General features: G+C 43.9%; 1 protein-coding gene across 1 annotated transcript; it reads right to left on the bottom strand.

Moving 5' to 3' along the window:
* Positions 1–1,520: 1,520 nt before the first annotated feature.
* Positions 1,521–7,235, bottom strand: POLR3H (RNA polymerase III subunit H). The gene is made up of 6 exons (XM_056847176.1): positions 7,107–7,235; positions 5,896–5,992; positions 3,750–3,836; positions 2,807–2,870; positions 2,087–2,294; positions 1,521–1,608 (listed from the first exon to the last, which is right to left on the bottom strand). The coding sequence occupies exons 1-6, from the start codon at positions 7,215–7,217 to the stop codon at positions 1,555–1,557; spliced, it is 621 nt and encodes a 206-aa protein (XP_056703154.1). The 5' UTR covers positions 7,218–7,235; the 3' UTR covers positions 1,521–1,554.
* Between the last annotated feature and the right edge of the window lie 5,172 nt (positions 7,236–12,407).

Here is a 12,407-nt window from a genome sequence, read left to right as displayed (position 1 = left end):
TATAGTTAATACTTTATTTTAAGGTCCATCTTTATAACCACAGACTAAATAAAAGCAATTAAATGTTGATGAATTTCACAAGCAGTCATACACATTTGCACACACATTATAAAAAAGGCTCTGCTTACTGAAAAGAAAGTACCACTAATAGGAACTGCAACAACCCACACATTACTGTATTTATTCAAATACAAGACTAGGTCTCCCCCTCAAGATATGCCATAAAAGAAAGGAGTTGTCTTACATTTGCATACAAGTTACAGTTATGTCCTACAATAATTTTTTTAGGTATAGAACATGGGAGTGTCTTCCATTAAGGGTCATCTTCCTTTTGAGTAAAAATGGTGTTCACAGAGCATCTTATTCAATTGTCCTCCAGTTTCTGTAATCAAGTTTCTCCAGTTTTTGTTTCAGAGTCTTTGAAGTGATGTCAGCAGAACCCTTTCTAAAATCTTCTAGCCATCACTATGCAGTATAAATATGAAAGGAAAATCCATTATCAAGTTTTATTAGGATTTCAGTTGAACAGAGTCTAAGGTGCATTAAAGGAACCCTCATGAGGATACCTTCCTCCAGAAACTAATTCACCACCACAAAATACTGAAATTTGCTCTGTATCACAGTTGTGGCGCTTTGCCAGGTGTCCAATCTCTTAGAGGCTTTATTCCCATGTCACTGCTTCTCGAACTGGAAGTGATTGTTTTTTACTTGAAAGACAGAAATTGAGCACCCGCTGACTTCTGCACCCTCATTCAATAGCCAAGGAAAAACCTCTCAGCCACAAGGTAGGAGTATCTGCCTCCTTATATAGAAAGCCAGCAGCAGATAATAGTTTTTCCAGCAGATACATTTAGGTGAGTCATCAGCCTTCTAGTTGCCTTCAAGAGGTCTGCAGAAGGCAATATTGTCCATCCAAATTTATGCAGCATCTAAGCTCAACATGATGGCAGGTATGTGTTTTCTCAGAAAACAGTATGATTAGGAGGAAGGGGCTGTTGTTTAGAGTCCCTACAGGCAACATTTCAACCTTTTTATGGGTCAGATTCCAGTCTGAGTCTTCCACACCAAGGTGTGTTAGTCTTGAAGGGCCAGCTCATTGCTTTCCCAGATACTCTTGGCTCATGGAAGAATCTCCATCATAATGGAGAAAATGGAACAAATGCAGTCAAAGCAAGTGCTAACTTTCACAACACCCTCCCCATCTCCATTATGGAAAGCAGCAGTAGAACTCTCATTGAGAATTATTTTATGTATCTGCTTTAAACATTTTTCCAGGCTGAAATTCTCATAAGAACTTTTACTCAGTCCCACTTATTAGAGGGATCGTCTCCTGAGAGTATACTGTCAGAACTTCATAGATGATTCTTCTATGCAGATACCACACTAGATGCTCCCACTCAGTTGTTCAGTAGATATAGGCCAGATTGATGTGGTCCTCGTGCAAAGCAGAAGTGAGCAAACAAAATTTCCTTTTCACTGCCATTGTCCACAGAAGATAGAGTAGGCCTTTTCAGCTGGTTAAGTTCCATAGTGCAGAACAGCCTCTCCTATTGGTTAACTGTTTGTCCACCAGGATAGGAGGCCCAGTCCAGGTTCACTGATTGATCCCTGTCCAGAGAAAGAATACAGGTGAGAGTTTTAAGAACAAACATTTTCATTATCTATTTAACCTTTTGCAGCATTCTTCTATATTTTGAGTATTCCATTCAGTGGTGGCCTACAAGGATCACCTAACAAGTCGTGCGCCATGTCTTAAAATAATGGTTGGCTGAAAGATCACCCCTACCCCTGAGGATATTCAATAGCTAGTATGCTTAATTACAGGTTTAGATTTTGATTACATATCACTCACAAATTCCTCAAGAACAAGTATGCATGCTACTTGGTACCCATCTACCAAATTCTGCCCTACTGTTTTGAAACACACCACCTATCAGCTACTGTTGGGATCTTCTACTTCTCTAGCATCCTTCTTGTGTGTGACCGCCATGGTGTAATGTTAGCTTTGACTTAAGTTCTTTTGGGTAGTGTCAAGGTTCCTAATTTCAAATAACTGTGTGGAGGGAAGCATTGTTGAGTTATTTACCACAAGAGTATAGGGAGCTTCCTTCTTCTGGGCCTCATCTGCAACACCAGAGGTAGAAGGCCCTGCAGAGCTTGGGCCTGTTGGGGATGTATCAATGAAGGTCTCATCCACCACACGGAAACGGATCTCCTCCCCGGTATCCATATACAGGTCATGGGCTCCTTCTTCAGTCTCATATTCCCAGACCCACACTTGCTCAGCTTCATCACTGGGCAAATGGAAGGTTAAGGCAGAAATGCAGTTAACAAGGCATTGAAGTTGATAACATGAAACCCTTTCTGTATTTTAAATCCTATCATTCTTCTCTACCTCACACTACTTCATGTACATGATGGATCTACTAACACATATCTTGTTTAGGTTGCACAGCAGGAAATTGCACCCAATGGAGGTCAGGAATTCTTGTTGGAGATATATGATGGAAGCTAAGTAGACTACTACTGTTTACCAACCCTCAGCTGACCTAGCTGCATGTGCTTCCTCCTCCATTGCCCTCCACTACACTAGACTTCACAGACTAACAAAAGGAAAATTCTGCACATGCTTTTTCTGGTGGTTTATGTTACACTGATTGGCCATTCTTCAGTGCTAGGGATATAGATCTGTAGTGGTCAGAACATGCTGCAACATACTAATTTATCATGCTTTGTATGCACAGAGTTGGTTTTAAGGTAAGCACATTTTTATACATCAGTCATTGTGAAGGTATTCAAAAGATACAACTTGGCAGGTTGCTGTAGAGATTCTGGAGGAATGATGATGTCGTCAAAAAACCCAAGAGAAACTGCAGGAAGAGTTCAAATTAATACCGAGACTATTCAGGCAAAATGTGATACCACATTTTTACGGTTTTCCCAGGCTACCCAGTGATACAGCAGAATAAGGATTTGAACAAAGGCTCAGCATTCTCCCTACTATAACACAGTTTTAAATGTAGACCAAATGTTAACATCCAAACAAATCTGTTATAATACTTTAAACCACAAGTGATATTCTTCTCCTCTTGTTCTTTTCACTACCGTCTGTGTATGCACGTTTCCTTTTTTTTTTTTAAAGCCTACTACTCTTTGGTTTGCACCGGCTTTTTGGCAATGTCTTATGGCAACAAAGGAGCAATTCCACTTACCACAGGCAACTACAATCAGTTAAAAGCATACACTAATGAGATGGAGTAACTTCCTTTGAACTGATATTTTATCAAAGTTTCAGGAGACAGATTGCCACATTAACCTCCTATCCCAATGAATCTAGTTCTCATAGGGCAGGCAACATGGAGAACTGGACAATTCAAGGGGTTTCCAGAACTTAAAATACATTGCATTCAGGACCAAAAGAGGTCTCAGTGTGATTACAGCACATTGTTTTGGGTTCAAAGCAGCTGGGAGTTAGTTGCATATTTAGGGTCTTTGTCCTCTGTTCCCTAGGGGAGAAACATAATTGCCACGCTTCAAGTGGATTGGCTCTGCAATCTAGTAATGGTAACTGGCAACTCAAAAGCAAGTTTTAGAGACTACTGGGTGGGTGGGGAACACCCTCCAATCAGGCAACTCAACAATTATACCAGTCATTTTAAAGATACATTGCACTCCACTATAACTCCATTCCCTTCAAGATTTATTCCCCATGAGTTCCAACCTCCTCAGTAGTAAAAGTTAAGAGTTACCGTGGACTCCTTCCAGACTGCAACCTTTTATCTCTCCAACCAGAATTTCGTCCAGAAAAGGGTGAAATACAACATACCGAAAATGCACTGAAAATAGCAAGGATAATTAGTGTGACCTTTCCTTAAGTACACAGCTATCATGTACTAGCATTCTCTAGAAATCTGTATTCTCCATAAACACAGCTGGACACAATCAGGCATCAGCATAAGGTTTATGGTAGAATACCCTACTCATCTATAAACTAAAGTTCCTGTACATTTTGGAACTGTTCTTAGCAGACTTAATTTTTAAGAAGAGGGATCCAGGCTCAGGTCAGCTTGGGAAGGTGGCTCCAGAAAGTATAAACAAATTGCACAGGCAATGGAAAGACTCAGTACAAGTTCTCCTTGCTCAAAAACTTCATGTGTTTCCTTTAAAAGGGGGAATACAGATAGGAAGGCCCTGACCTGGATGGCCCAGGCTAGCCTGATCTCGTCAGATTTCAGAAGCTAAGTAGGGTCAGCCCTGGTATATGGATGGGAGACCACCAAGGAAGTCCAGGGTTGCTGTGCATAGGAAGGCACTGGCAAACCACCTGTTAGTCTCTTGCCATGAAAACCCCAAAAAGGGGTCGCCATAAGTTGGCTGCGACTTGACAGCACTTTACACACACACACAGAGATAGGAAGAGCAGTGCTTGATGCATATAGGTAAATGCAAAGCAGAGCAATAAAACCAGACCTACAGTACCTGTAAGAGACTTTTTGTATTTATGCCACTGATGAATAGTCACACTTTCCCTCAATAAAGTCATTGACTCTGATAACTTTCACCTATCATCTGTGATATTCACACAGTTCATATATAGCACTGGTTTTGTCCTTCCCAATTCTAAAGTTTCATGTAGGTTCTGTCTCGTATGAATGATATCCAGAGCACAAGAATCCAGTTTCTGGCCAGCTCTATCAGCTTTGGGGGATTCTGCAAGTCTAACAGATTGAAAATAACTGGTTTTTATCTCAACCCAGAGCAAATAGAGTGACAATGAAGTGCCACAGTAAGGGAAGCGTAGATAGAATTGCCCTGTTTCCATCTAAAGAGGTGGAATTTCTCTTGTTAAGACTCATCTGCAAGATTCATGAAAGTGAGGTCACTAGCAAATATAGGCATGAGCAAATTAAATACAAAATGGGATAAGCCTTCTGCCAATCATTTTAATTTTCCATAAGTAGTGAATGAAAGTAAGTAGAGATGGATTGACTCAATAAAGGAAGCCACAGCCTTCAATTTGCAAGATCTGAGCAAGGCTGTCAAAGATAGGACATTTTGGAGGACTTTCATTCATAGGGTCACCATGAGTTGGAAGCGACTTGACGGCACTTAACACACACAGTGAATGAAAAATAGCCAAACAGTCAAGGAAAAAGATGACAAGTATCATTTATACACAAATGTACTGAAACATATAATTAAAAATAGTAGAATGTCACTACAGCATTACAGAGAAATAAATTGTCACTCCTAGGTAAAACTGTTGTAGTATTACAGTTGTAAATGTAAACCATCTAAATTGAGACTTTACGGGCTGCTGAGTGTACGCTCAAGACAGTCCTACACCAAATGAACATGGGAAGTAATAGACCGTACTTGCACATTGAAAGTTCTTCCATGTTACAAGTTTAATTGTGCATCAATTTGCTGTTAGGTACCTGAGTGAAAAGTCTTAACATGCACAGTTATGTCATGTTGTCTTAATTTTCCAACTCAGAAGAATACAGAAACATTCAAAGTACACATTCATGAAAATTTCAGTAAAAGATAAGAAAATGTGGAAATATTGTTGCATATCAGAATAATCACCATAACTTGGTCTCAAGGGAAGATGGTACTACGGATTAAACAGAATCTGCAATCCTCAAACTATTTTGGCTTTATGAAACAGTGACTTCCCAGATGTACTTGGCACTTTCTCCTTTACTGCAGTCATAATGTAGATTAAGAAGTTAAGAGTATTTAAACCACTATGATGTTGTCAGCTCTTCTTAAGATCTATCTACAAAAGAACTGTTAAAGACCTATAGTTGTCAGCATTTGCAAATCCCCCTCAGCTTTCTTATAGTTTTAACTTTTCCAAAGAAAGTAGATTCGGATAAGCATTTGACAGACCTTTTGTGTGTGATGCACCATCTCCTGGAAATATGTAGGAATCTTCCAGCTTTGTGATGTCATACAGACAAATACAGAGGCCAACGTTATACACAACCTGTTTGAGGAAAGAGCCTACATAGCAATAGGTCCCAGTAACAAGGAAAAATGTGTTAAACTTTCCTTAAATAACATGTCAGAATTTATGCACAAGAAAGGCTATACAAATAAACCAGCCTGGTGAACTGACCCATAATTTGATTGATAGATATGGCTCATACATGGAGACCTTGATAACAATAGATTTCCAAAGGGACACTGCCCTATGTGTCCCCAAGCAACCAAAACAGTTCATTTTTAATTCCTTTTTATTTTTCTTTATTATGGTACACTTAGACAGCAAGTATTATCTATCCAGTCTGTTAAAATTGGCAATGACTGGGGACAATTGTTTGCATATTACACTTAAAGTATCAATTTGCACCATGACTAATATTATGGGGCTCACTGATAGAGCATGTTTTGCATGCCGAAGCTACTAGGTTCAATTTCAGACATCTCTAGTTAAAGGATTTCAAGTGACAGGCTGGGAAAGACCTCTCTCTGCCTAGAGAACTGTTGTCAGACGGGCCAGTACCAAGACAGATGTTCTAAATGTCTGACTCAGAAGAAGGCAGCTTCATATGGCCCCAGTAAAACATCACATTGTTCTCTAACATTACTGAATTTGTAGTCAAAATACCAAGATTTCTGTCTTTGGAAAATATTCCCATTAGTGCAAGTCACTCTATGGAAGGCCTCTAACATGGCTCAACAATTGCCAGGTCACCATGGCACTTAGAAATTTAATTATGATATCAAGTATCTTCAGCAATGATTTTATTGTGGTGTCTCACAATAAACCTTGGTAGAAGCCCAATTTTAAAAAATTGCTCTTGCTGTATGATATAAAAAACATGTGAATGCCGTTTTTGTCATTGCTTGTTTATATGTAGATGAATTAAATTCATCTACAGTAGTTGTAGATGAATTAAGTTCTTATCCGGTTGCTCTCTGTACTGGCTCCAATATTCAATTAAATCAAGCTTCTTAAAGCAGTAATGACACTATACAAAACTGTGGAGAAGCTCAGTTAGGGCTAGAGGTTAGCTTTTTGTTGTGGTGATGACACTCCTATATTATATACTACAACATTTTAGTCAAGCACTAGCCTATAGCACTCTCAGCTTTACCTTATTTGCTAGCTTCTTGTTTAATTCTTCTGTGATAGCATCATTAAGCTTCCTTTCAAATTGCCATGGAGGTATTCGCACAGTATCTGTCATTTCCACTAGCACAAACATACTGGCAAGCAAAAGCAATGTTCCTGGGAGGGGGGAAAAACACAAACTCAGAACATTCTTTTCTGCAATTATGGTTGTCACAAATCTTTCATTGGTCTATTTTGTTTAAACAGTAAATGCCTACTACTTGGACAATATGCAGATGCTGAAATTTTACTGCTGAAGCTGAACAAGGATATTCTGCTAACTGAATCTAAGAAGCTGTGTCCACACAAAGGATGGTCACTCCTAGGCTCGGATGTTAGGGATGCTATCCACAAGGGCTTCAGAGAAATGAAAACTGCATTTCACTACATTAATGCATTATTTAAGATTACTGAGTCTTTTGTCAAGGACTATCAGACGCTAGCAAATGTATCCTTTCTGTTTTTATCAGGGGATCATTTATGTCCTACAAGATAAGATTAAGGAAGCCTTTTGATTCAGGAACCACAGAGAGCACTTTAACTGGTCAGAGAGTTGGGGGGGGGGAAGCGCAAGTATTCTTATTGACAGGTATATCTATTCTGTCATGTTCAAAAAAAATTTTGTCCTCATTTCTGTATCATTTACTGGGTTGTGTTTAGCCTACTGAAACTAGGATCCTACTATGTGATTTTTGGACCATTTAATGTGTCATGTTAAGACTTACGCTTTGCTTCAGCTGTTTTTACATTTCTGATTCTACAACCCAAGTCTTATTATATTGTTTATTGAATACGTCATTTGGTTGGTTGTATTGACTCACTCTATGTAATCTGCCTTGAGTCCAAGTGAGAAAGGTGGACTATAAATGACATAAATAACAAGAAAATAGATTTTTCCTTCCCCCAACAGAGAAAAGCAACTTTGGAGATCCCTCTCCTCCCCTTCCACCCTCACTATCTACTCATTTTGTATTTTATTCTAGGCACTGTAGTGGACCTAGGTACCTATGAAAGGTAGAGTCCAAAACTGCCTGGCTCTGTCACAACAAGATCACCCACAGAGCCCCTACGCATGGCTATTTTTTCATTCTTTTATACCTGCTGTAATCTATTCAATTTTCAACAGTATAATTATTTATGACTACCAAGCAAACAAGATGGGAGCTTCCTATCTGTGTTTTGGCATGTTAATTACAAGCCTGTTCTGGAACATTTTGGATGGTTATAGCCCAGACCATTCCCATGTACCCAAAGCAAATCAGTTATATCTTTTGTATCTAAGTGTAAGTGGGAATGCTTGAACTGTTATAGCAACTAATATGCCTGCCCATTAAAGAAAGTCAAACTTATAAATGTGCAATTTCATTTAACCCACTGTTCTTGATGACTGAAATCAGCCCATCCTGCCTTCAAACAAGTCTCTGAAAACCCCTCCCCCCCCCAACCCAGGACACTATACATCAGCTTGTGTAATCAGGCTCCCGCTTGACCCCATGTGCCTCCTTTAAGCCAGGGTCATTCCTCTCTAGGTCCTCCACTCAGTTTCTAAAAATCAGAAACATCACGACTGAAGCAGAACCACAAGTCTGCACAGGGTAAACAAAGAAAGAAAATAGGGAGTGGAAATCATTTAGTATCCTGAAAGTTCTTGGTCAATACCGAACACTTAATCGGAAAATACGGTGACTCAAGTTTTGATCTCCTAAAGGATTAAGCACAAGGGCTATGCAGTCTTCCGTCGAAAGATCACGACTGGGAAGCCGTGTTAGTCTGTCACTGGCAGTAGAGAAGAGTAGGAGTCCAGTGTAGCACCTTAAAGACTAACAAAATTTTCGGCTGGGTATGAGCTTTCGTGAGCCACAGCTCACTTCTTCAGATCCTAGCTCGCCAACGGTGGCAAAGGCCTAAGGAGCACGTTCCCTCCGCCCAGTCACACACACACAAAAACAGTTCACAGTGGGTAGCCGTGTTTAGTCTGTCTGCAGTAGCAGAAAAGGGCAAGAGTCCAGTAGCACCTTAAAGACTAACAACAATATTTTCTGGCAGGGTGTGAGCTTTCGTGAGCCACAGCTCACTTCTTCAGATACAGCTAGCAGAAAAGGGCAAGAGTCCAGCAGCACCTTAAAGACTAACAAAGGTATTTTCTGGTAGGGTATGAGCTTTCGTGAGACACAGCTGACGCTGTGGCTCACGAAAGCTCCTACCCTACCAGAAAATATTTTTGCTAGTCTTTAAGGTGCTCCTGGACTCTTGCCCTTTTCTGCTTCCACAGACAATGGAAGTGAGCTGTGGCTCACGAAAGCTCATACCCTACCAGAAAATATTGTAGTTAGTCTTTAAGGTGCTACTGGACTCTGGCCCTTTTCTACTACAAAAAAAAAAACACACCCAAATGCTCTGGGAAAGAAGCCCTTTCGGTTCCTGGGGAGAAACCTCGCTGGGCCTTCGCTGTGGGCAGAGCAAGCGGCCGGGCTGGCTCCCCCTCTGCGGGAACCCCGGCGCCCGACGGGGCAGGCGGCGACGGGGCAGAGCCAAGGAGCGCAGGATCCCCACGCAGCCTCTGCTCCCCAGTCCCCCGCCAGCGGCTGCTGCTGCAGCGATTGCTCACCCGCTAGCCTCCGCACGAGGTTCCTCGAGCCAGAGACTCCAGCGTCCCGCCGGCAGGAACCCGCCGCCTCCGAGGCTCAGCCCGCCGCCGCGCAAGGAGCCAGGAGGAGGAAACGACACGCGCCCCCGCCGGATGGACGGGGCTTACACGTGCTCGGAAGCCAGCGGCCCCTCCCCTCCCCTCCCCTCCCCAGTGCAGGAGGCTCGCAGTCCTCCTTCTCCCGCGGCCTGTCCCGCCCAACGCGTCCATTCTTTGCTGTGGCTAGCCTACCTCGATCTCGCAGCGCGGGGGTACTCTTGCAAGGCTCTGATGGTCAAAACCGTCCGCTTAGCTCCTCTGAGCCCCCGGCTTCGTGAAGCAGGGCAGCTGTAAGAGTCGTGCTTGTTTCTGTTCTAATAGATCGTTCTGTTCCCGTGTACCCGATGGGTTCGGCAGTTCTAATGTCGTCAAGCGGCCAGGAGCCATGCTGTGCAGGCAGACGTCTGACATGAGTTAGGCCCATTCATGTCTCTATGTTATTCTTTGGTTTTGATTCTCTGTCCAGGCTATTTCCCCCCTGCCCTGCCCTGGATGGCCCAGGCTAGCCTGATCTCGTCAGATCTCAGAAGCGAAGCAGGGTCAGCCCTGGTTAGTATTTGGATGGGAGACCACCAAGGAAGACCAGGGTTGCTATGCAGAGGAAGGCACTGGCAAACCACCTCTCTTAGTCTGTTGCCATGAAAACCCCCAAAGGGGTCGCCATAAGTCGGCTGCGACTTGAAGGCACTTTACACACACCCTCCCCCCTGTTCTGGCCTTGAAGTCTCTAGCACAGGGGTCCTCAAACTTTTTAAACAGGGGGCCAGTTCACTGTCCCTCAAACACTGTTGGGGGCCGGACTGTTTCGGGGGAGGAGGCGGCGGCGCGAGGGGGCTCTCCGGAAAAGCATCCTCCTTACAAGCCCGGTCATTCCCCCTGTAGTGGTTAAGAGTGGTGGTTGGGAGCGGGGACTCTAGAGAACCGGGTTTGATTCCCCACTCCTCCACGTGAGAAGCGGAGGCTAATCTGGTGAACCTGGTTGGTTTCCCCACCCCTACTCACGAAGCCAGCTGGCTGACCTTGGGCAAGTTACAGCTCTGTTAGCGCTCTCTCAGCCCCACCTGCCTCACAGGGAGTCTGTTGTGGGAGGGTATGGGAAGGGGATTGTAAGGCAATTTGAGTCTCCCTTTAGTGGTAGAGAAAGTTGGCATGTAAAAACCAAGGCCATTTATTCATGGAAGGGTTTGCCTTGGATTTGCCGCTCTCCAGATGCACATTTTCCCCATCCGAATTCTCCAAACTCTCCCCTGGGGTGGGGTGGGGAATTTACTTTTGAGTTCTGAGAATTCGGATGGGGAAAATGTGCATCTGGAGAGCGGCAAATCCAAGGCAAAACCTCCTGTGCATAAATGGCCACAAGTCTTTTTCTTCTCCCTGGAGATATGCCCAGCCCCCCCCAAGGGGCCCCTACAATTACCTCCAGGCCACAAGGATACTCCCAGAAGGAGAGAGAGCCCCGAGCCGTGAGAACACGGCCAACTGTGGCCAAAACAGGAACGCCAGGACAGGAAGGGGGCGACTGGGCGGCGTGCGAGGCAGCAAGACGCCTCGCGCACCCAGGAAAGGAGGTTTTGGGCCTGGGAGGGAGAGGGGGAAGGGGGCGACCGGGTGGCACGCGAAGCAGCAAGATGCCTTGTGTGCCCAGGAAAGGGGTTTTGGGCTGGAGAGGGAGCAGGGAAGGGGGCGACTGTGGCGGGAGGGAGGCTTCCAGTTGTGCGTACACAGCCAGGAAGCCCAGAAAAGCTCTGGGGAGGGGGGCAAGGGGGGACTGGCTTCCTTGGTCCCCGGGCCGGACAAAAGCCCTCCGGGGGCCGGATCCGGCCCTCGGGCCTTAGTTTGAGGACCCCTGCTCTAGCAGATAACTACTGTATTTTGGTTAGCTCACTCCCTGCTTTTTGACAGGCGCTGTTATCTCGTAGTTCCCAAGCCGCTTAGCTTTGCACCTGGGATGACTCTATGCTTAAAGTTATGCTTTGTAGTTTGGCTTGCCATTAGCAGCTTTGAAACTGTGGAATGCTCATGCTGTATCCTGTGGCTCCTGAGTAAACGTTTACCTGCTTTTGACCTGTCCGTCTGAGCGAGTGACTTTTTGGGATTGCCGAGGTTGGCTGGAGAACCTCACAGCAGCTTGCTTGTCATGAGTATCTCATGGGAGTCCAAGAGGAATCGGACAGCAAAAGATGGACACTCCTTCCCCTATAGGATTTTATATGTTCTCGGGAAGCGATGCAGACTAAGGTCTCCCAATCTTTTTTCCCCCTTTAGCTAACTCTCAGCTGTTCTGTTCCTGGAGCAGGCTCAGTCCTTATGAGGCTGTTGCCTCCTCCCTCTTGTGATTAATTCACAAAGTCATAGTTGCGTTGTTCACATGTTCTAGAGAACGCATGTACTGCTTGCCTGTACAAGAGTTTGTTAGAGTCAGCGTGCATTCACTTTACCAATGAAACCGGGGACCAGTTGATGGTGTTTGGAAGAAGTATCAGACACCTCAGAGGCGAGTGAACACCGCAGAGTCAGCACGTATACAAAAGTGCTATTTTATTTCACAGTGTCAAAGTGCTTCGCAAAGCATCCACTTCTCTCAACCCACAACCAAAT

This window comes from Euleptes europaea, chromosome 3, assembly GCF_029931775.1.
Source record: "Euleptes europaea isolate rEulEur1 chromosome 3, rEulEur1.hap1, whole genome shotgun sequence".
Taxonomy (NCBI): domain Eukaryota; kingdom Metazoa; phylum Chordata; class Lepidosauria; order Squamata; family Sphaerodactylidae; genus Euleptes; species Euleptes europaea.
Note: the sequence above shows the minus strand (reverse complement) of the source record. Positions and strands in the feature narration are given on the sequence as shown.

Excerpts from the sequence above, each read along its gene's own strand:
- POLR3H (XM_056847176.1), bottom strand. The coding sequence starts at position 7,217 with ATGTTTGTGCTAGTGGAAATGACAGATACTGTGCGAATACCTCCATGG. Across the intron at positions 3,837-5,895 it reads TGGTGCATCACACACAAAAG|TGCATTTTCGGTATGTTGTA; the intron begins GTCTGTCAAATG and ends TGCTATTTTCAG. Across the intron at positions 2,871-3,749 it reads CAGTCTGGAAGGAGTCCACG|TTTCTCTTGGGTTTTTTGAC; the intron begins GTAACTCTTAAC and ends CTCTTCCTGCAG.